The sequence below is a fragment of the Anthonomus grandis genome, chromosome 5 (genome assembly GCF_022605725.1).
Source record: "Anthonomus grandis grandis chromosome 5, icAntGran1.3, whole genome shotgun sequence".
NCBI lineage: Eukaryota > Metazoa > Arthropoda > Insecta > Coleoptera > Curculionidae > Anthonomus > Anthonomus grandis.
The window spans coordinates 16,185,230-16,211,219 of NC_065550.1; the positions used below are offsets into that span (position 1 = coordinate 16,185,230).

A 25,990-nucleotide genomic window follows, 5' to 3' on the forward strand; every position below is an offset into this window, starting at 1 on the left:
GAGTAATGGGGCATAAGGTTGGTGCTTCGTTCTTCTCACGTTGACCGCTAATAGATTCGCAACTTGACGTACACACTACATCTAGGCGACGACTCAAATTGATGCTATACTGCATCTTTTGGTCCTGCAATTGGTCACCAAGGCTCTGGGGCGAGAAAGTTTCGCGACTGCGACTAGCGACGCGACTTACACACTATATTTTGGTAAAAATTATATCAACATGTGATATCAACAATGAAAATCAACTGTGACAGCAATTGAAATCGATCGTTACAACTAAACTCGACCATGTCACTTTTTACCAGTTTGTTTACTTCATGGGTTTGTAAAAGTACTTACTAAATACATATTATATAAAATAGGGATACATTTTTAAGAGCTAAACGCTTGCTGGAGCTTGGAGCTAAGTATGGTGTCAGCTTTAATTGATTACTTTATTAAGGTATTGATTACTTTATCAAGGATCGATACTTTTTTTTTTCATTGTTTTGACGCGTTTATGGCAATTTAGCCACTTGTTCTGGTATAGGAACACATTCGTAACAAAAAGCTATGCTGTACCCTCCCTAACCAACCTACGTAATTAATACGAGGATCTTACACAGGGTCAAATCCTTCTCGTCTTGGAGCTAATGCAAGACATTATTTTTCTTTAAAGACAAAGCACAGAGTACGATAGGTATAGGTAAGCAATACATTTTACACAAATAATTTAAGAATACAATTATTTAAAAGCTATATTTCCTTTTGATAACTTAAAAAATTTTAGTAAAGTAGATTTCTTTTCATCATTCGTAATAAGGCACATCATAAATTAAGTTTAATACACCGGAAAAAGGCAGGGGCAACGTTACACTGAAAAAGTAGATTGTTTATATTTTTCGGCTTCTTTGAAAACTTCATTTCTAGAAGTAAAGAGTACATAAATTATTGCTTCAGTCACCCAAATTATTACTGTGCCTGAGCACCTGCCTGGTGAGTTTTTGTTGGACTATCCACTTATTGTATATTAAAAACCAACAAATTTCGTATCATTGGTATCCAGGCATTAGACTCTGGACTCTCTAAATACTTCAGTTCTTCCATACTATTTGAGTAGTATAAATCGCAGCATTGCCAAGTTGTGTAAAGATTCTTTAAGTACAATATGGTTAGCAGAACATGCAGATCGTGTCGCAAACAGGTCGGCAAGGGCTTGAAGCGTAGCCGATCGATAGTTCTAGCCTGGACACTTATCCCCGCTTCCATCGATACCTCACAACAGAAGCCGAAATCATGCGAGGCGACGACCGCATCGCGATGGCAAAAATTCCGCGCTGGGGCACATATTTTGCGTTGATTCGAAATAATATTTTACTGCAGTTATTATTGTAGTTTATAGTAAGATTACGCATTTAAAATTTTAAACTACCAAACTATTTTGATACTCGCTTTGAGTTTTAAAAAGAATAAAAATTCGGTATTTAAATTAGGTGGGTAAATTAACAATTTTATTTTTAACTTACATTTTACAATCTTAATTTTATTTAGAATAATGCCTACCTCTTGCTGCATTCCTGTTTAAGCTCAGAAAAAATTAAAATGGATTTAAAAAATTTTTTTTTGTTTTTTTTGATTATCTTCGGAATCATTCAAATTTTCGATTTTTTAAATAAGCAACAAAAATTTGACGTAGGTACCTACCTAATTTTGTTTTCGGCAATAACATTTTTACGAAAAAGTGATACAGCAATGCAAAAACTTTCCCATAGCAACCAAGATAATCTACAAAATTGTCAAGAATAAGTTTTTGAAAAATTGTTTTTTTTCAATAATCTTCAAAACCACATAAAATATAATATATATTATATTTTTTTATATGGCATATTCTTTTACAAGTCAATAATGTGCAGCTTTGGGGTAAATTATCCATTTTCGTATTTTGAGGGTAGACGAATTTGAAACACCGTTTATGTATATTTCTCCAATAAAAGAAATAATAAAAAATATTTAAAACATTTAAATCATTATCACCTAAAAATACGTAATAATAAAAAAAAATATATTATCTTGTAAAATGTATAATATTAGGTCCCGCGGTATCTCCACTTAGTCGTTCCACTGTACGGCGTGCGCCACCAAATCTCGGCTTCAATTTTGACGCCACGAAACCAGTGTCACGGCTAGATCTCTCGATCGGCTACGCTTGAAGCTGCACTGCGGACGATGTAGCGGCTACTTTTACCTTGAATATGGAAATATTTTAGAGGTAGACGCTAGGCCTATGCAGTCTCAAAAAGCTTCGTGGAATTGCATGAACAGTATATCACGACGCGCTTCGTTCGCTTATGCTTCTTCCCGCAACTCTGATGGCGATATGACGGGATTAAAAGCTATGATTCGAAATCTTCAGAAAGAAGTTAGGAAGTTTTGAAAATCTAGGGATTTTAAAAACGAACAGTTTAAGGAGGAAAGGCAAAGAAACAGAATTTTGGGATATATTTTCCGAACTGTCTAAAGAAAACCAAAACCTAAAAAGAAAAGTCCAAGCTCTTGAAAAAGCAATCAAAATGCAGAATGTTTAGAAGATCAGATACAACATCTGCATATCGGGAATCCCCTTAAACACTGAAAATAAAACTATAGCGTCGACCGAGGATGTAGTAAAACTATGCACAGCCCGAAAACTTTCTATTACTGCTGCAGATATTACGCAGCTCCAGCATTTTCACACAAAAAATGGTACTGTGTCGGTTACTTTTACTAACATAGACTTAAAAAATCGTATCTTCACCGCTCGTTCTTAAAAAGGAAAAATCACACAAAAAATGTGCTAAGCGCGTCCGATGCTCCTATTTTTATAAATGAAGAGCTTACTAAAGACGTACGTATATACTCCCTTTAAGTCAGCCAAAAAACTAAAAGATGTAGGATTTAAACACATGGGGCATTAGAACGGGAAAATAGTTGCACGTAAACAAGATAAGCCATTTTTATTAATTCTGTTGATGTTATAAATAAGCTAATGGGTAAAGCCACACATTACACCTACCTTTTTATTTGCATATGTAAGTATTAATAAGTTTACTAATTTACTTTTCTTTATATTATTAAATGGCTGACCAATATACATCATTCAACAATGACTACTGTGAAAATATTTCGAATTTAAGCTTTACAATTTATGACCTCAATATCATACGTGTTAACATCTGTAGTATAGAAAAAACATTTAAAAGTCTTCTAACATACTTAGGCTCTAGCAATATTCATTTTGATATTATAGCGATATCAGATACTCACTTCATTCATAATGAAAATAATTTTCAGAATCCAGGATATGATATATTATTTTATAATAATAGTCAAATTAATAAATGCGATGGATTTATCTTATATATATATAAAGAGCAAATATGTAAGAGACTGCGAGATTATAACAGTAGATAAGAGTAGTTTTGTTAGGGCAATTGTACATAAAAATGGTCATGATGTTGGTATTACCGGAACATATAGACTATCTTCGTTAAATAAAAAAGATTTTTCAATAGAACTAAACGATTCACTATTCTTAAAAATATAAAAAATAGCTGAATATAGAAGTATTTTTGGGTGATATTAACATGCATATACTAAAATAAGATAAAGAAATTGTAAAATATTTAAATATATTACTATTGCTTACTTTAAATAATAGTCTAATAAATAACCCACTAGAGTTAGGGAAAAACAGTAACCATCGTGTATCGATCATTATTTTGTCAAAAATTTAGCAAAATATACAGAGGTATTTTCAAAAATTGGTGACAGTGGTATATCTGACCACAATCCTGTTTTAATTAATATAGCTTTTAATCTTAATGCAAATTCCATACCAACAAAGAAAAACGAAAAAAGTCAATCATGTAAAACTAAACACATTTTTAAAAAATGAAAGGTGGGAGGAACTACATTAAATACGGGACGTAAATACTTGTGGTGAACTTTTTGTACAATACGTTAAAAAATATACTGATAAAGCTACTGGCACAATAAAAATTAAGAGCAAATTTCGTAAATTGAAACCATGGATAATCCAAGATTTGATAGCTTCAATAAGAAAACAAGATAAACTGAAAAAGCTTTTGTCTATATTACTACAAAATTTTCGAAAGTTTAAACAGTACCAAAATTGTTTCAGTGAATCAATAAAAGTGTGCAAAAAATAAATACTACTCACAAGAACTTGAAAAATATAAAGCCGATTCTAAACAAACTTGGAAAATTCTAAAACAGGCAACTAATGAAATGCAAAAAAAGAAAAATAACATTAATACAATCATTGGTGAAAATAGAACCTAATTAAAATCAGATATTGAAATGGCTAATGAGTTGAATAAATATTTTTGTAATATTGGTAAAAAAACTAGCGAATAAAATATCCCTACCCAGCCCTAATCAATGCACGCCAATTAGTAGAAGGATCTGCTTAAAATCAATATCTCATAAACCTATATCCGAAAACGAAATTATAACTGAATTAATGAACATAAAAAACAATTCTGCTCTGGGTTTTGAACTCACTGTCAACACTTCACACCAAATCATCTTTACTTGCTTAATGCACTAAAATACTTGATAAATATTATCTTCAAATCGGGTGAATTTCCATGCTGCTTCAAACACGGTATAATATTACCAACTTTTAAATCTGGTGACAGGAACTAATCTAATAATTATCGGCCAATTGCATTGACTAGTAGCCTTTCAAAATAAATTGAAAAGTGCATTAAGCAAAGACTTAACGAGTTTCTCTAGCAAAACAAGGCTATTTCTAAGCATCAATATGGATTTAAAAAAACTTTATCACTGGATATGCCGTAATATTCCTTACGGAATCTGTCAATAAAACTTTTTGGGAGAGAAAGTTGTATATGGACATATTCTTTGTCGATTTAAGCAAAGCTTTCGACACTGTGACATATCGAATTTTACTCAATAAACTAGATAAAATAGTCATAAGAGGCGTTGCATTTAAACTCTTTAAGTCCTGTTTGAGAAACAGAACCCAAAGTGTAAAATTTAACAACAGTATAAGTAAGCCTTCACCGGTTGAGTTAGGTGTGCCATAGGGTACAGTCTTGGGATCAATTTTGTTCCTTGCATATGTAAACGATTTATTGATGGATAAAGAGAGAGAAGTGATTTGCTTTGCTGACAATACGGCCATTCTAGCGAAAGGAAACAACTGGGGGAGATTAAGAATAAAGTAGAAAATGTCATTAAAAAAAATTAAAACCTGGTTTAATCTTAATTATTTAACGATAAATGCAAACAAATCTAACTCTATTTGTTTCTCAGTAATTAAATATAAGTCTGCATTTCTAGATAGTCTGACTATTCATGATCATAACTATTCAGATAATTTTCAGTGTAAATGTCAGACACAAATCTGAATTTGTTAGCGCATATAAAATATGTGTTAGCCAAAATCAAAAAGCTCTTTTATAAATTCTCTCAACTAAGGCAGTTTATGGATCATTTACTAAGGTTAGTTTATTTAGCTCTGCTAGAAACTATATTAAATTATTGCATTGCTGTATGGGAAGCAACAAATAAAATAATTATAGAACCTTTAGTAATTACCCATAAATATATATTAAAATGACTCTTTTCTGTAAACCTATTGTATTAAAGTTAAATCAATTATATATTAAAGCAGCAATTAGGTACGTATCAAGAGACAAATCATTGTAGGTTTTCCAACTCATATTTAAGTACTTAGTGTAATATTATATTTACCATTACTTATAATTCGTTCTTTTCTTGTATTTAATTAAACTATGTGAACACATAGATTGTAATCCATTGTGAACTCTAAATAAGAATTATATTATATATATATCACTTGTGATCCTTCAATTTTTAATTTTTGAAGAAAAAAAGCAAAACTTTTTTAGTTCATTATAAAAAAATAATACGGCGTCAACATTATGTTTACATCCAAAAAGAATATTGTTTAAATTACTAGCTGTCACAATCATATACAGTGTATAGCAAAAGGAACGCCCTGTAACTTTTGAGGATCGCATTTTCCAAGAAAACGTTTTAGAAAAAAGTTGTTCCATTTTGACTTAAAAATTTAGTAGTGACCTTATCGTTAATCCTAGTATCATATTTCAAGAGTCATTTCAAAATCTACTATTGTTTTTTTAAATGGAAACCCCTATTTTTTATTCGCGAATCAGAAAGATCGGAATATGTTAAATTTAGATATGTATTTAGCCTTGGGGGTCGAAGTAACCCTTCAAGGTTATTTTAAGGTCAAACAGTTTTTGCAAGAGGAATTGGTATTTGTTCTTCCGAAACTATTAAGAGCGAAACATCATTTTAAGATCAATCGCTATTTGCAACGAAAATTTTCATTTTTTATTACTTTCATCTAAATTTCATAGATGAACAGGAATAGAATTTTAAGAGTACACATGTTTTAAAATATTTGACTGGATTACAAGTGGCCTTTTAATATCGTTTTAAAATCATATTAATTAAGCACAATATTGAGTTCCTGGGTAGATAATTTATAAATAAACTTTTTGGTATTTTTAGAATTCTCTGTTTACTTAAAATTTCCTTGTGTAATTTATTAGCTATATAGCTATATAGCTTTATCTTAACATTGTTTGATAAGCATGCTCCACTAAAAACACGAAAAATCACAAAACCAAAAGCTGAATGGTTGACACCCAATTTAAGAATGCTTATTAGTGACAAAAATAAAGCATTACAAACTTTTAAATCCACAAAAAGCATTCAAAATTGGAACAACTATAAACAACTTAGAAATTTATGTGTTACTATGATTCGCCGGGAAAAACAAAACTATCTAAATCATATTACATCACAAAATAATAGCAATAAAACCTGGTTAACACTTCGAAATTTAGACGTACATTTTTCTGATACTACAAAAAAAGATTTACCACCTCATGTTTCTGATCCTAATGCAATTAATGCTTATTTTGCACAATTTTTTCAAATCGTTAATAATAACTGTGACAACAAAATAAATTTTTATGACACAAACGTTTTTAGTGCAGCTAACCACTTTTCATTTGAGTTAACCGATGCTGCGGAAGTTAATAAAATATTACATAATTTAAAAAAGAATAGCTCGGGAGATGACGATATTTCTCTTAGAATGCTTAAATATTGTAGCCCGTACATTGATATTTTCCTGGTTCATATAATCAATTGTTGTTTTGAGCAAAATTATTTTCCACTTGCATGGAAAAGTGCCATTGGAATCCCACTAGCAAAAATTTCAAATCCTAATGATTTTTCCGATTTGCGTATCATAAGTATTTTACCTACAGCGTCTAAACTTGTTGAAAAAATTATGTATAAACAAATCTATGACTATTTCCTATCTAAACATTTATTGCCAAATAATCAATGTAGATTTAGGGCAGGATTAAGTGCATCTACAGCGCTTACTAAAGTAACAAATGACATTTTTGAAAATTCGGATCGCAGCAATGTCACAGTGCTAGACCTGCTTGATTATTCCAAAGCATTTGATACAATTAACCATAAACTTTTAATATCTAAGCTAAAATACTTTGGGTTTTGTGCCGACTCAGTATTCTTAATAAAATCATATTTATCCAATAGATATCAAAAAGTTCGGTACCATAATGAGTCTTCTAGCAAGCTGGATATTTTATCTGGTGTTCCACAAGGGTCTATTTTGGGACCCTTGCTTTTCATAATTTACACTGCTGATATTTTATTGTCCTTAAAAAACTGTCATGTAATGGCTTATGCTGATGACACGCAGCTTTACATTTCTTTTCATCCCAATGAGCTTAACGCTGCATCTGCTCACTTAAATGAAGACTTAGAATTGCTAAGTAAGATCTCGTTTGAACATAACCTTAACTTAAATTCAAAAAAATCAAACCTTATGGTCTTTGGTAACAAGAACGCGGTAGAAATAGTCAAATTAAATATGAATATTTGCGTAAATAACAACAAACTGCCCTTTGTAGAGGTAGCCCGTAATCTTGGTATTATTATTGATTCCCAATTACGTTTTAGTTTTCATGTGGAGATGTTAAGACGTAAGGCTTTCTCGAGGCTAAAGATTCTGTTTACAAATAGACACTTTTTAAATTTTAAACTTAGAAAAATGTTAACCGAATCTCTTGTTCTTTCAAATTTTAATTATTGTGATTTTATCTATTTTCCATGCCTTGACTCGCTTCACAAAAATATGCTTCAAGTAATGCAAAATGCTTGCGCTCGTCTAATTTTTGATCTTAAAAAACGCGATCACATCTCTCAAAAAATAATCGATTTAAAATGGTTAAGAATGGATAATATTTGGAAACATCACTTAAGTAATTTTACATATAAACTTTTATCTAATCAAGATCGAAATTTTAATATCTTGCGTACCATTTTTAAAACAAGACGTTCTGCTCACTCTGTCAATATAAGATATAAGTTAAAGTTTTCAATGCCACAATTTCGAACTGCTCTCTATACTAGATCTTTTTCTTATAATGCAATTAGCTTGATTAACTCACTTCCTGACGAATTTCGACTTTTCAATTTTAATAAATTTAAATTTAAAGTAAAAAATTATCTTTTAGATACACAAAATCGTCCAGTGAATTTATGATCTGATTTATTTTTGTTCTTTTTTTTGTATCTTTAAGACGCTTCTCGCTGCTGCTTCATAGATTGTTCAGAACTGTATATGGGTCTCCCCTCACATTGATACTGGAAGTGGTGTATTGAATGGCTCTGTTATGTTTTTGTTTGTAATATGGCTAACAGTTTAGGGATTGATTCTCTTTTTTTCTTCTCTTACTTTTAGTAAGCATAGGTACATGCACATGGTTAAGTAGAATAGCATTTATTTGCTAGACTTCGCCATTCCTGTACTATTTAAATTACATTATTTTGTATATTATTATTTGTTAAAAAAAAAAATTTGTAACTTTGTTTGACTTAAAACCTTATAAAGACCTTATTTATTTATTTTCTAAATTTAGATAAACAAATTATCCATTAGGTTGATACACATTATTTTAATTCCAATACCTTTTGTCTTATTTAAAAACTAAGTTCTCTTAAGTCCATTGTTTTCTCATAGCTAGTTATACTTACTTTTTTAAAAGCTCGTACTATAATAAAAAAAATTATAATTTTGTATGACATTTTAGATGAAATTTAATTTTTTACTATAAAATGGCCTTTGTTCATCTTAGTGAATGAGATAAAATATACATTCTCATTATGCGCGGGTGGGCTAATCTTGAAAGATCCTATTACGATGTAATACAAATATTTAATGAAATTTTCGTGCAAACGTCTCACCAATTTCGGAGAATTCAGGATGCTGCATAATGGAAAATGCACTATTCAAAAAGCTTCCAAATCGACTCCGTTGTATTGCCTTTTTTAAAAACAGGTATGACTCTAACGGTCTTTTAACAACTTGGAAAAATAAAAATTTCAATAGATTTGTTGAATATAAAAAGAAGTGGCGTAATCATAACTTGAACCATACTTTTTATATATTTTAAAAGCATTATATTATATTTAATATTAAATTACATAGTCATTAATATTACATAGACTTGGAAAATTAGCCTTTGGAAAATTAAATATCGTAGGTGCATTTTTATGAAGTTGAAAAAAAGCAATAGGAAATGATGTTTATCTATTTTTAATATTGAAAAATCTTCTTGAGCAACAATTGTATTATATTCGGTTAAGTTTAAAATATCAATAAAATTAACAAGAGCAGCACTTCTGGAGTCTCGCACATCGTGATCATTCGCAAAAGAAGGAGCATTAAAGTCTCTTATGATTACAACTTTTCTCTTTTGTATACTTTTATGTAGAACTAAAGTTCCTAAAACTTATTCATATTAATCATTAGATATGGAGGGCGATAAATCAATGACTATGATACCTTAAACAAAATATTTATCATACATTTTACACCTAACTATATCAATATAAAGAGAATTGTTGAGAAATATCATAAAAATCAAGAGGTACTGGCTTATATTTCTGTTTAACTGCAAGGAGTACTCCGCCACTTGTAAATACGTCGCAGGCTAACAAGCTTCCATCAAACAAAAGACCAAATAAGTCAGAAAAAAGTTCAGAACTGGACACATCACCCTGATGCCAAGTTTCTGTTATGACAAAAAGACCAAAAAAACTGGTAGAAACTGAGTTATAGAATTCGTTTACTTTTCTATTTAAACCACAAACATTTTGACAATAAAATAGTATTAGGTTATTGCAAGAGGGTGACTCATTCAGTTTAAAGAAACAATCCTAGGCACTCTATCAACATACTTAGTTTTAATATTTAATTCACCGCTATTAACCCTTCCGTTAAGATCAGCCTTAACCTATTAATAAAAACTTATCTGTTTAGGGGTCTTATCAAAAGAAACCGATATGTTCTTTACGCTGTTATTCTTTTTATTTTTTTTGTATTCCTAATTATATTATGAACATCAGATTCCTTTGAAAAGGTAACCCTAGTTGACATGGGACATTTACTGTTTGAGGAGTAAGCACCTAATATATGGGACAAAATAATATTTGTAGATAAATCACTAGAAAAAGTTTATTCAAATTTATATGTAATCTAATCTAACTTAAATCTAAATAATTATATATAAAATAATTCTAAATAAAGTTTAATATAGCTGAATCTGGCTCTCCAGTAATGATATCTTTTTGATACGTTTACCAGTTTCAGTTTTTAATAGCGTTTGCAAATCGAACAATTGCGATAACTTACGTACGCATTTAACGCACATAATTTTTAACGTGCGCGCTTTTGTTCTCGGGATGTGCGAAATGTCCTCTTTGCTGAGACCAGTAGACGATGCCGTACACTGGAGATCCCTGCTAGCCTTACATTGAACGCAAGTCGTATGTCTTTACCGTGAATATTAAAGAGTATCCATTTCTACTACTACAAAATGAAGCGCAAGTGCAAGCTCTAAATGAGGCTAATCCTGATCGCCGTGTGGAATTTTCTGATGTGATGATGTCAAATATTGCTAATGCCACTAATTTACTCTACAACGTAGTTTTTTTAGACGAAGCAACTTTTCACTTGAATGCTCATGTTAATAGACGCTGACTACTGTACCAATATCTGCATAAATTAAAAATCTGGGCAGGTATTTTAAGCAATACATTAATTGGACCATTTTTTATTGAAGGAAATTTAACCGCTGGTAGGTATGAAATACCTTTAGGATATTTTTTTCAGTTTCTTATGACGTGTTTAACAAGAGAACTCGGCCAGAATGCGTTGGTGAGTCAAGAGATCGTCGAATATGTACCCTATTACCCGAATGAAATGATCCTTTTTTTTAATCTGTCAAAACTTTAATTATTCTTCAATGCACAATGTCGCCTCTTTCACGATGCATTCCGGTATTCGGTCATCCGGCCTGGCTCTCGACATAAATAGGTTCAGCTACTACCAGCAGGGAAAGGGGTTTGAGGGATAGAAAAAGTAACCACATGTTGGCTGTGTAAAAGGTGATGCGGAAGTAGGTGTATCGTTTCTTCTTTTAGAGCCATATTTTAGCGAGTAAGCGGTTTTAAGCGGCTTTAAGCGTCTTTAAGACATCTCATTCGAGCGATCAAGTCATGACGTCACCGTATAAGGCGCTTTAAGCGTTTGTTAGCGGTCTCCCGAGACCGCTAATAAACTCGATATGTCAAAGTCAAAGGGAAGCTATACAAACAATAATAAACAATAAATATTTATATCAATTTTTTGATATTTTTTTAGATTAGAAGCATTATATTTCTTAGTATTAGTTTTATTTATTTTATATTAATGTCTCATATATATTAACAGTTAAGACATTCAAACCAAATAAAAATGCAGAAAATAATAAATAATCAAAAGAGCGAATAGATTTGCAAAAAAATACAGTGAAGAACGTAAAGGTGAGGTTGCGGGTATTTTTTTTAAATTGATTTTTGATTAGTTTGTGTTTATTTCTGTGTGAAAAAAAATATAAGTGAGGTTATGTTTAACCCAGTAACTTTTTTGTTTATTGTATTTCCTCTTGATCTGATCCTTAAAATGTATGAGATCGGATTTAGTTAATTTAGTATTTAGGCTAAAAACGTTTTGAAAACTTAGACAAATGGGTGTTTTCATGGTTTAGGTCAGTCTCCAAAGCGAATGCAATACCGATGAAAGGTATAGCTAATATTTACTAATATTTAGACTCTGACAGCTGTTAGACATGACGTCATTCGAGCGCAACCAGATAATGACGTAACGCTTAAGACATTGTAAGGCAACCCAGTAAGACGCTTACTCGCTAAAATATGGCTTAGGAAATAACATATTAGCAGAAATTAAACGCATAACAGATAAAAACTTTTTTACCGTACTTTTCAACGAGTCTTGATTTCACGGTAACATCGTCAGGAACAAAATCCTAAAACAGTCGCTCCGTCTGACAGCGATTTGTCGCAAATTATGCAATTTTCGGCCGTTTCTCGATAACTAGGTGAATAATATCACGAAAAAACTGTGAGAAATTATTATATACGTCTGTTTACAACTGAGAATAACAGAATACTGGCCTGAAGACTGGTCAAATGACGTCAATGTCGTTCGTATCCGGGGCCTACATTATAAAAAAACATTTTTTTATATATATATATTTTTTTTTAAGTTGATGCCTGCGTTGGTGCGGGCAGTCTCCGTTCAAACTCCGAAGCCACGCCCCCTTAGTTCTCGTAGTCACAATTTTCCCATTTTTTACCCCTTATCGGTGGAATTTCGAAAAATCCGTTCTTATCCGGTGCCTACATTATAAAAGGAACCCGTTGGCAAAATTTCACGTTTCTAGCTATTGTAGTTTGGGCTCTGCGATGATGAGTCAGTCAGTCAGGACAAACTCTTTTATATATATAGATTACAAGTTAATACATTAATTTCCGCACCGAGGTCTGAGTTGGCCAGACCCTATGCAATGGATCGGATTGTAATAGAGTGTGATAAACTACACTGGAAATTCCCGACTGCCTATTAGATTAGATTTTAGACGAAATTGTCTTTAATACTAATTACATATTAGAATGAACTTTACTGATAGTAAGCAATATAGCGTATTATATTTACACATGGTTTATTTTTAGAAGTTTCGATTAGTATTTAAAAGGTTTGTAGCTGTTTGACATTACAGTCGTCTACTATATTTGAAATAGGTTTTTTACCTTATTAACAAAGGAGGATCAAATCTTTGCTTTAGACTGCAAATGAAAATAGATTGTATAGCTTTTTACTTGCATTTAAAAAAAAATTCAAACCCTGTATTCTTATTCTTAAGTCTTTAATTTATTAATTATATGTAAATAAAATTTGCAAATGCTTGTCCAAAGGAAAAATTAACCTAAGAATCAAAGAAGTTAAAAAAAACTGCGGAACTAAAAAAAAGTCATGTGTCTGGAAGTAAATTAGTCTCATCTGAGTGAAATAAAAATAACGAGGCCTTAGAAGAAAAAAATTTCACCTGCCTGAAATGGATAATAAATTAAATAATTACCTAAAAAAATCTTGCTAACAGCGAATGTGTCGCCCACTTATAATAAACAAGCTTTGAAAACAATTTAAAGAACATTGTTTTATTTAAACCTAATTAAAAATGTAAAACGATATATACAAAATTAGATAAAAGAAAGAGAGAAAATTCAGTAGCTCATATCTGTCTTTTTAGGTTGTTCATAAAATGAATTATTAGATAGAAAAAGTTGATGATAATGAAAACTAAAATGTCATTATCATCATCTAGAAATAAATCATTAATTTTTAAAATCAATTCTAGAACAAATAATAACAATTTTTGGTTCCTTTGAAATCGTGGTTTAGGTCAGGTCATAAAGAAGAGTCATTAACATGTTCAATTTATGGTATAATACACTAATATTAATTAGTAGTAGAAGGAAAAAAAGGAAGCAATTCTACAGCGTGGAAAATATAAAACAAAAATATTAAAAAAAACCGATGTACCAACGGATTTGCAAAAAAATATTAGTTTAATTTTATTAAATTTATTCCAGTTCAGTCCTTCTAAAATATGGTAAGTAACTTTTACAACTAAATTTATATAATTTATTAATGTTTTTTATAAACGGTGAACATTTAATCTTCTATTTAATAATAAAAATCCTAATTTTAATTTACATCTACTTTATTCCACATTTAATCTAAAATATAAAACACGTTGCGAATTTTATATACGTTTACTTTACAGGACCGTAAGACTTAAGAAATGTACAATCTGTTTCCAATTTAATAATCAAAGTTTGTTGTCGCTTGTGTTTCAACCTTATACAATGTAGAGTAAGTTAACAAAAAAAAGGCCTTTAAATGCATCTTTTCATCTTTATTAAGGAATGAACTTTTTATGGAATGAGTTAGTATCCTTTTCCTTATTTTGCACATTAGTTTCTATCTATATATTAGTTGGTATTCTGCTATCTTCATAAAAAAGAAAATAGTCAGTGTGTTAAATATGTTCATAAGGCAAATTTAATTTTTCACAGTGGCTCGACCAGACCACACACCACAGGGTAGTTCGATAGTATAAGGGTCTCTAAATATTAAGAATATTCACACTGTGTTGGCTAAAGATCTCTGGTTTTTTTGGAATGAACACTGCTTCTAGGATATTCCTCTTTTTTAAGTGTTGCATTTTACAGAACATCTAAACTTCAAATTAAGAGATATTATGTTTGTTGAACCAGGCTCGTTCGGCTACTTCTAATCTTAAAATTCTGTGAGTGTGCAGGAGTCATTTCACACTGTTTTAAGGTTGATCTTTCTAGTAATAAGTTTACTTTTTACTTGATTTTTATTGTTTTCCTTGGTGTTGATTCTTATATGATTTCTTTTAGGAATTTAACCCACTTAAGTTTTCTTGGGTAACAAATTTTTGGTTATATTCTCTATTTCCGTTCTTAGTCTCTCTCCTTCATTGTTTAGTGGTAATTGCTCTTATGATGATTCTAATTCCCGTCATATTAATGGCTTGATTCAAAAATGTGCTATTGTTTAGAATGCCTAAGCTTCGTATTCTTCTCTATTTTATATAATCGGTGCCAAAACAGGTTTATGTTGAGCAGCAGTGATTGCTTGCTTGAACCACTCTACGTAAATTATTGCTAGGTCTGAAGTTATAAAGGACTCATCGGGGGGGGGCCTTACATCTTTCACTTAAAAATATGAATTAGGAAGACATACTCCTAAAATCTTCATCTCTTTTTAAAGCGCTAGGTTCGAGTTGAGAGACTGTATTGTTTCAATTACCAATTGTCAGTAAAATATTAAAATCAAAATTATAAACTTTTATGCAACTTCATAATAAGTTACAATAATTTAGATTTATAATACTTTATCAAATTTCTTCTAGGAAAGAGGGGACTTTTGATTAAATAAATAACTTTCTATTAACCCTACGTTAATCTTTTGCACTCTTTTAAAACGTTAGTTTTTTAATAAAAATGTGATGTGACGCAAAGTAAAAAGCCTAGGAGACGTCACAGAAAGTTGTACCTACCTTTTGCAGGAGATGCCTTAACTCAATTGTAATTAAATAATAATCAAATATGTAGTAATGACCAGATTTAAATCCAAATTACTTAGTCATTTATTTTTTTGTTTACCTGTTTTATTTTAGAATCAATCTCAAACCTTTAACAGAATATATCTAAAAGTTGAAATTTTTTATATAATCAGAAATTCTTCTTTGAGTAAAAAAAAGTCCAGCCTTGATAATTTCAGAAATTATATCTTTTAAAAGTACCGTTTTTTTAGTATCTTTTGTTCGACGAAGTAATACGCTATTGGATTTTATTTAAATTTCCCAACTAGGTCACTAGACCAGTAAATGAACAAATAAGACAAGTTTTGAGTTAGAGGACCTATAAATCAGTTATACATTTATTTAAGTACTATAACATTTTTAAAGACAAAAGTCTCGACAATTTTCTCTTATTATGAACAACAAGAGATACGTTACCCTTTATATTTTTTAAAATTTTGCCGATTTTTATAACAAATGCCCAAAATCCCCCCAGTAAATGAACGAACTCCTCCAATAAATGAAAACTATAAGACTAGTAAATGAACATAAGGTTTATTTTTAATAAGGTTTTTTTAATTATCAAATATTTAAATTATATATACTGCCTTTGGATGATATTGGCTCTGAAATTTTTTCTAAAACAAATTTTCTCTTATACCAAATTTGGTCCACATTTTTGGGCCATCTCCAAAAATTTGGTTTTATCTTTTCCATAACGCTGATTCTTGGGCACCCTGATCTATATTTTTTATTAAACCTGGATACCTCTTCTTTTGGTAACTTATAACCACGAAGTCTCCAATATTAAAAGCTGCAAATGTGAATACATTATATGATTAAAATATATTTTCCATATATCTATATGATATAAGATCAGACAAATTATTTATTTACTTACTTTTACTGCTTGTTTTGTCAGGCTTCTTCGTTTCCACGTCTATTTCTTTTTTAACAACTAAAAGCACATAAACATCAACATTATAATTTCTTTAATCCATTTTTTTATAATTACTAAACTCACCTTTATTTTCTCGAACTCCATCAATAAACTTTTCTGATTCCCCTTCTTTAACAGCCAATTTTAACTTCTTGTTCTGTTTTCCGGCTAACTTTTTATTTTCATCTTCAACATCCTGGATCTTGGTCGCTTCCACATCATTTTGTTTTTCTTTAACTAAACGCATAATACATTAAATTTTATTTTATTCTAAATTCTTATTAGGTATAGTTAAAATTACCTTGATTTTCTCGAACTCCGTTTATCAACTTTTTTGAATCTTCTGTTTTTTCTGGTCCCCCTTCTTTAACAACCCTTTTAAGCTTCTTAGCTAATTTCTTAGTTTCAGCTGACGTTTTCTTTAAAGCCATTTCCAGATTTCTTTTCTTTATTTTATTCTCTTTATCTATTCTTTTTTTTTCTTGTTCACACACAGAAAAATCCCGATAGATTTTTTCACATTTTGTTGTGTAAAAAAAAATGTTTAATTTTAATACACAATTGTTAGATAATATCTCACAGTCCTGTATAAAAATTCTCAGGCATTTTGTATATGTTTTAATGTGTATATTTCATACAATTATTGCATATTAAATTAATACAATATAAGTGGATATTAATTATTAAGATAATGTGTATAAATATTCCACATTTTTTTTTTTAAATCCAATGCAGTTTGGTAAAAAATCTAATAACCAAGTATATTTTTACTACAATTTTTAATTATTTTCTTATTCTGGCTTGTTTAGATTTTATTTACAATTGTGTAGAATAAAAAAGATTCTTGCTAATAGCCCTTCACAATTATAGAATTTTAAACTATGTATTGTGTAGTTATAATACACAATTGTGTATAAAGGAGGACGCGCCCGACGCCCTTGCCTTTGCCGCTAGAACTTCGTTGTTAGCGTCAATGTTGCCAGATTCAATATTAAACAGTTGTAAAGATATGCATCAAAATTTGCAGTCGATTTAACGTTGTTAATTGAAGATAATTTAATAGGATATTTAAAAATAAGCCCAATCAGCATAAGTTCTAATTTTATTTATTTAAATAATATCGTGATAATAACACGCGTAAGGAAAAAGGAAACGTAACTTTTTTAATCGGCGGTATAATCTTTAAGATACATTTGATGGCAGCATTGCTATAATTGCCAGTGCCACAGGTGTTCAACTGTTCATTTTTCAGTCCTTCAATCAATCGGCCCGCATTAATTTGTTTTAAGGTTTTTTCGTTTTGTTAAGTGTTAAAATTGCATAAGAAAAAAATGAATATATTCGTTGAAGATAAACTTAAGGAGTGGGGTTTATTGGACCAACTCCAGGAGCAGTTTGTAGGTAGGTAATTAGGTAAGCACCATATTTTTTTTTGCATTTATTGTATACTTTGGAATTCACTGGATATTTTGATGTTTAGACAGGTAGCTGGTACCTATTTAGTTTAACTGTTCAGTGATAACTTATAACTTTACTTATAGAATAGATAAGTGGGTATACTTACTTTTTTTACATCTTTTTTATCTTTATACCTATCCAATTTTAATGTAGAGGTCGGTTAAATTTGTAACCTTTATTGCATTTGTATTACAAAATGGTATCTACTTAATTATAGCACTGTCTGACAGTCCTGTACCATCCTTTTCAAGTCCTGTAGCAGTATTGTAAGGAAATTTGAACACCTATACCTACATATACCTACTCACTGTGGGCAACCACTAGCTCTCACACTCTCTATGGTAACTAAACTATTATCAACAAATTTCTTAAAAATTACCTAGGCTATTACTATTAAAACAAATAATTAAGATTTTTTTTATTGGATAGGAAGGAAGGCTCCTGTAGATATATCGTGTCCACCAAGATCCCCTAAACTTACATGGAGCTATAAAGGAGATAGTGAGTGAGTGAACAATAGAGAGTGTAAAATATCTATGGAAAAAACTTAGGTTTGAAACGATTGAAGAAAAGATTTAATACATTGCTTTAATGTATTAATGGTGGAATTTTCGAAAATATTTCATACAATTAAATAAATTGTTAAAATAAAAAAACAGCTTTTTTTTATCCTGTTTTTCCCAGGCGCACTAGAATTTATTATTACACAGATTTATGACGAAATTCTCTAAAATGTATTTTAAATTTTTAAACAATTTGTTTATTTTCTTTATACAAATATATTGATTATTTTTAAATTTTTATGAATATAAATACAAAACATTGTAATAAAATTTAATAGTTGAAATGAAAGAAAATAAAATATATTGTTAAAACAAACTACACTAACGTGTGTATTTAAAATGTACAAATTGTGCTTTTTTACTGAACAATTATATTAAATAAATATAAAATATTGTCGAATTTAAGTACACAAATAGTGTACTAAACATACAATAAAATAAATCAAATTGATACACAATTTGTGGATTATAGAACCACAGTTGTTTAAACACAATAGCATAGAGAAATTCTACACAAATTGATTCTGTACCATTTCCAGAATCAAATTGTTTGTAAAATCTATACAATTGTTGAATTTTTATTCACCTATTTTTAAGAGTGCAGAATGATGTTTTACCCACTTATCGGATGTTATTGCGTAGGGCATTTGAACACGTTGGCTTCTCCTTTTTGATACACCCTCTTGCTTTGGCCAGTGAAGATGATTTTCCCAAATTTTATCTAAACTTTTATTTCCTGGATAAATGACAATATTGGATAATATTTTAATCTTCGATTCGCTGCAAGGGAAAGTTTTGGCTGGAATAGCCATACACTCAGATTGGAATTCTCTATCTTCTATAATAATAAATGCGTTGGCGATAATCGTGTCAAGAATTTCTAAACAGTATGATTTTATTTGGGAATTCAAATGCACACCAGGTAATAAAATAGGTTTAATTACATCAATTTCTGGTAATGGTGATGTTTGATAAGTTGGAGGCTCATATAAAACTCCGTCAATTTCAAGGGGCAAGTCGTTTAAAAAGGAATCTGTAAATATATCGCTCTGTATATTCACTGACATGTCATTTATTTCAGACTCGCTAAATAACTGGTCAACATTATCGCTACTGTCATTAAAACTTGTTGAGTCACCTGCGTTTTTTTCGCAAAATTTTTTAAAAGAATCTACACTGTTGGACAAATTTGTGATATTATTGACCTTTAAATAATGGTCCAATACTTTGAAGGAACATTTATAGTCTTTTATTGATAATTCGGTACTGGGTCTTTTCTGAAAGATTTCATTACGCCGGGTCGAAATACACTTTGAATAATCAACTGAGTCAGGGCTTAATGGATAAAGGCCACAAATTCTAAATTCATTTATAATGGTTTCTGGTTTAGAAGCCTTATCAAAAGCTTCTTTAAAGAGGATGCTAAAGTTGTACCGAGTAATTGGTGTACAACTCTTTTGTTTATGAAGTCGGCACACAGATTTCCATTCAACTTTTAGGGGTCTAAATATACTGACATCACAAGGTTGTAGTATGTGTGTTGAGTTCGGGTATAAACAATAAAGGATGATTCTGTGTTCCACACAGAATTCATCACAGGTCCAAATTATAGTTGGTCTTATGTCCATCTATGAAAAGAATTACTGGAAATATAACGCTATTTTCCAAAAGCCAGGGATAAAATATATTTGCAATATATTCAAAAAACGTTGCACTCCACCCAGAATCGGACCTTCCAATGACCCAACTTTTTGGCACCGAAAGAGCTAGCTCTTTAGGAATTCTTTTGTATGGGAAAACAATCATTGGTGGGACTGCAACACCATTAGCAGCATAGTTGCACAGCACTGTAATTGACTTTTTTTCGTTTCCGCCTGCAATCTCGTAAAGGTTTTTAAACTTTTTGGAGGGCCCTAGAACCAAACCTGTACACGTTCTTATACGGTTTCATCCGCATTGAAAATGCGGGCTAGATCAGACATCATGTCTAATACATTTTTGTCAGTTTGTTACATGCAGATTTTGCCCTAAGCATATAACATGGGATTTCATATAAATTCGGGCAAAAGTTTATGGTCTTTGGTATCGGCTTGGAAAAGTTATGTGATTTACAGTTTTTATAAATGGAATTTGGGGTTTGATAGCAATGCAATTTATTTTTTTTAGGCTTTTGGGGTTTGATTATTTTTAGGAATGTATTTACCTACCCTATCATGTCAGCACACCTCAGTGGAGTTAGTTGTATTATGTTTCCTTAGTCCCTACTCATGTACCTGGTGTTGGGAACTTTCTGACCTTTGATTTGTTTGTCAAGAGTTTCTATGAGGCCGATATATGTCTGGGGTATGGAGGGACTTCTAGAGGGTGCTGTTGTGCCATAGATTGCGCTATGAGTGGAGTAAATAAGACCTTTTAGATGGTGATCCGTTAGTGTAGGAAAACTTACAAATACTTTCTTCTATAGCGGAATCATGTTGGGCAAGGTATCCTAATTGATTTGAAATTGGCCTCCCCAGTTTTGCTTGCGGTATTTCCCTTCAATTCTTCAAGTTAAGTTTTAGTAAATAATCGTGCCCTGTCATCTGGTTTCTAACCCTACTAGCCGATTGACAGTGACTGTGATTGATAGTAATGACTATTGACACACTTGTTGTTGTGGAGGTTTGGCAGTGTTGCTGTTTCCCATTAAAGTTTGGTTTCTATTTGGCGGATGACGGAGCGTCATAAATCAGGCAGAGCGACGTAAGAGGAAAATTGGAATTTCGTAGCCCCGTTGGGAAAATGTTGTTAGTTTTCCATGTTTTAGTATCCGAGCAGTATCATTTTGCTGTGGTATCGCGGAATTTCTATTTTGATAGAGTGAGGCTCCGCGTAGATTGCACCAAGAGGCAGGGTCAGATCGTATCGAAGAGAGAGAGTGACAAGTTCACTGCTAGTGTCACCTGTCACTGTCTGGGTGGTTGTCAGTTCCTTGTCCAGCCTGTAGCCATCCCGCTATCAGAAAGAACAGTCGACATTTTGTGGTTTTAAGGAAAATTTAAGTTCATCTTGCCAGTAATTCGGTTGAATGGAAAAATATTCCTCCCAAGTTTTGGGGTTTAATTTGATGAACGTCTAGTGGAAAGTTGTAGCGGAGAGGATTTCGGATTGACCTGATATTTTTGGATTTGGTCGGCTGCTCCCACACCATTTATGAGATTTTGAAATTTTGTAACCACAAAACGAGACTCTAGACCTCGCTCACCACCTTAGGTATGTAGCAACATGTTGGTAATTGAAACGATTGTGTGTTCTGTGATTGTATAGCATAGAAATGATTGTGTGTTTATTTTACTGATTTTTTTGTCCTCTATTTTAGAGGCCTCTCCTTTTTCTCATTCTCTCCCCTATTCTCTGGTCTCTTCCTATTCTCTGGTTTCTTCTGGTCATCCCAACACTGTTGGCAACCGGCTGAAGTGAGCCTCAACACAGCCTGGACTGAGTATTGTACTGTGGCTCTGCGATTTTGGATTGGAACTTGCCTGAAATCAACTTGCCCATGTGGTCGTTACCCTGGTTGTAGCTGACTGGTTCCAGAGCTGTCGAGTTAAGCTACCTTAGCCAAAATACACAAGAGATTAGAGAGCACGCAAAATTTTGCAAATTTTATTTTATTTTTCTCTTATTGAACGGTTTGATTTAGGGTTGGGGGTTGATTTATTAATTTGAATTTTATGGGTTTATTTTCTTTTATGTAAAACAAAAACGTTAAGGGGTTCTTGCTAAGTCTATTAACATTAACCTGAGGGTTTTCAATTGAGTCGAGCATCGACATAATTAATTTTGACATTGAGCCTGGATCACCTTGTAAGGGATCGGCTATTTGCTACAAATAACATATTTAGTCATAGTGTTGGTTGTTGGTTAATAGGTTTTATTGCACCAACATACCATTAATAGGCTTCCAAATTCGAACCTTACTATTTAAAAGTTTTATTTAGATTAATGTGACTTGACTAGAGTTTGTAAAAGGTATTTGGGGCCAGTGAGGTATTGTGAATTAGGCTCCAAACATATACTTCTTGTAAACAACACGTGATCACGTTTTGGATTTTCCCCTTGAACAGTAGTTCAGTGCGGATTTGTTTTTTTTTTACTAATTCCTCGCCTTAAGCATACCTCAAGTAACTCTTAATTCTTTTATCAATTTTTTATTTATTTAAAATTACTACAGTATTACATTTTGAATAATTATCTAAATTTAAATATCTCAGTGGAATTTAATTTTTTTTTATATAAATGGAAGTGACTATGTAAATTCTTGGATATTATATCAATCTGGTGGACTTATGGATTGTTATTTGAGTTTTTCCCAAATTATTTTCAGCTTTTAGGATCTAGGTACAATCATAAATATAGGTCATCATTTTCTTGATTAAGGGGGGCCTATATTACCATCATAATATATCAGGGTTTGGTGTAAAATATTTAAATCAAGTGGCGCTCTTATTAAAATTTCTCCCACTATCTTCTCCACTGTCTAAAAGCTGGCGGCCACCAAATCTCTGAATTTTTTAAAACAAAATTTGCTTGTCTGGACTTTTTTTGTGGTTGGATAGTAAGTATGACTCACACGGGTTGGAAATAAATTGGTTTGAACCGAGTTACGCGCTACAAGTTAAGTACTGGATAAGTTCTAAAAACCATTGCCTTATACCATCCTCAGTAACCGCAGCACGAGTTTTGGAAATAATCTCTGTATTTCTTTTTGAAATTTGTGGGTGCCTCTGAAGGAAAAGCTTTAACCATTTATCTGCTGGTCTATTATCAGTAAAATTATTTGGTCGTTGAGAATCTTTAAAGACTTTTTGTACTGAGTCCTTAACCTCATTCGGATGCATCGGAAATCCCAATTTGGCTTTTGACAAAATCCAATTATCTAGTTTCCTCATGAGCGCTCAAGAGTGTAGAGGAGCCCATTTTTCGAATATGTGGCACCTTTCCCGTTAATTTGTTATGTAAAGTGGACTTTGGTATGCCATATTTAGAAGAAGCTTTATTTAATGAAATAGTTGCAGCTTGAATTTCACTAATTGCTGCATCCAAAGCTTCCTCCGTGTATTTAAAACGTGAATATTTTGGAGCCATCTGAAAAATAATTGTCGTCCAATAAATGAACACCAGTAAATGAACGTTTTCTATTAACGTTCATTTACTGGTTTGACTGCATTTGGGTATAAATGCTATTATTCAAGTTAGTTCAGTTCTATGTAAGATATGTTTAAGGTCGAAATTCGCATAAAAAATTATTTTAAGTAAAATCCAGTAAATGAACACACTGTTCATTTACTATATTTAAAAAAAAAATTAAACCAGTAATTGCACATGCAGGAATTATTCAATAATAGAAAAGTATTTGGTATAAACTTATTTTAAAGAAAACAATTATGCGTGTATTAACCTACTTTACCCTCTTTATTAGTTTAGAAAAGTTGTCAAATTATATAAAGAATATAATAATAATAATAATAATAATAAACAAAATTTATTACTTTTTATAAACAAGTACAAAATACAATATAAAAATTTAGAAATACACAATGTCTATGAAAAATAAAAGGCCGTGTTACATCATTATTCTGGTACGCAGACCAGATACTGTTTAGGCGCTCTCTAAAAATGTAAAAAATATAACATTAAAAAAAATTTGCTCTAAAACCAGTACCAATATTTCAAATTACAGATCATAACAATTGATACTTAAAAATACAAAAACACATTCAGCGACATCACACAAAAAATCAAAATCAAAATAAAAGACCAACTTTATTTACTGACGTAAAAACAGAATGTCTCTAGTTTTTCTTTGAAAAGTAGAACAGGCCAGATCAAATGACGTAATCTTTAAGGAATTGAAACTGGAAACCAAATTATATAAAAAGCTTCGTTTAAAAAATTCTTTTCCGTGTCGAGAAATAGCAAGAAGGTGTAAATTGCGTAAGTTACGATTATTGTTGTTAATTCTAAAATCTGCTCTATCATACAAGTATTGGGGAGATTTAAATTTTAATACCTTGTAGCCCAATGAAATGAAGTGTAGTTTTCTGCGGTTATACATATTAAGACAGCCGATGTCTATAAGCTTATGAGAGAACCGATTTCTGCGGCGTATCCCAAAAATAAGGCGAAGGCACGCATTTTGTACTTTCTGAATTCTACGAGAATCAAACTGATCCAAACATGGGCCATATACTGTATCACAGTGGTTAAAGTTGGATAGCACTAAGGATGTTTTTTTAATTTTTGATTTAAAAATTTTCTTTGATTATAATTAAGTTTAAGAGCACCATAGGCTTTTCGGAGCTTTTCTGTGACATGCACATGAAACCGAAGATCCGAGTCAATAACAAGTCCCAATGATTTGGACGTATTAGTTAATGGAATGGTGACGTTGTTAATTTGTATATTAAGCTCGTTGCTAACTCTCAATCTATTATTTTTATCTCCTCCGAATACAGTAACGGATGATTTTGAAGGGTTTATCTTTAGATCGTGACACTTTGAGATTTCTATTATACTTTTTAAATCCAAATTTATATTTCTATTGATAATTTCTGTATTATTTGGGTGAAAGTGAAGATAGAGTTGGGTGTCATCCGCATACAAATGGTAACTACAAAATTTTAAATGGTCTTTAAATCGACATGTATAAATTGTGTACAACAATGGCCCCAGGATACTTCCCGGAGGAACACCTACTGATAAAGGTGCTGAGTTAGATTTTATACAATTCAAAACGATCTGCTGGCTGCGATTACCCAAAAATGATTTAAAAAATATTATTGCATCTCTTGAAAATCCTATATAACTTAAAATTGATAATAAAATCCTATGATTAATTAAGTCGAATGCCTTTGTGTAGTCAAGTAATATACAATTGCGGGTCTTTAATTAAACATATTTTTTTTTCTCAAAAAATTTGCTTTAGTATCTCCTTTTGTACACTTTTTATGATCTAATAACTCACACCATAACAGAGAGAAAATATTTAATTTTTAGTTTTTATTTTTGCTACTCTACTCTTATTTGGTAGACCTGAACAAAGTATCTTTAAAATAAAATATAATAATATAATAGTTGCTAAAATAAAATAAAAAACTGGATTATTGTTAATTGCTAAGCGTTAGCGTTTTTAAACTACAAAACCTTTAGACTTTTTTATTATGATATCAAAAGTAATTAAATAATGCCAATAATAACTTAAAAAAATCTTAATAAAGATAATTTAACCTGTAACTAAAATAAAACTATAATAAGGATAAACTGTTAAATAGGAAAAATACTCTCGGCGTACTCTCACCAAAAATGATAAGAGTTAAAAAAATCATTTTGTTTTTGTTAATATTAAGAAAAATAGTTCCTTTTAGTTT

At 31.1% G+C, this 25,990-nt stretch overlaps 2 protein-coding genes across 4 annotated transcripts in view; one reads left to right on the forward strand and one right to left on the reverse strand.

Annotated features, from left to right (window-relative positions):
- The window catches only part of LOC126736855 (spermine oxidase-like), a 413,704-nt gene that overhangs the window by 219,297 nt on the left and 168,417 nt on the right, over positions 1–25,990 (forward strand). The gene's annotated exons all lie outside the window — the stretch shown is intronic.
- Positions 16,135–17,080, reverse strand: LOC126736867 (uncharacterized). Its single transcript, XM_050441479.1, has 4 exons — positions 16,862–17,080; positions 16,645–16,797; positions 16,522–16,578; positions 16,135–16,434 (listed from the first exon to the last, which is right to left on the reverse strand). The coding sequence occupies exons 1-4, from the start codon at positions 16,989–16,991 to the stop codon at positions 16,325–16,327; spliced, it is 450 nt and encodes a 149-aa protein (XP_050297436.1). The 5' UTR covers positions 16,992–17,080; the 3' UTR covers positions 16,135–16,324.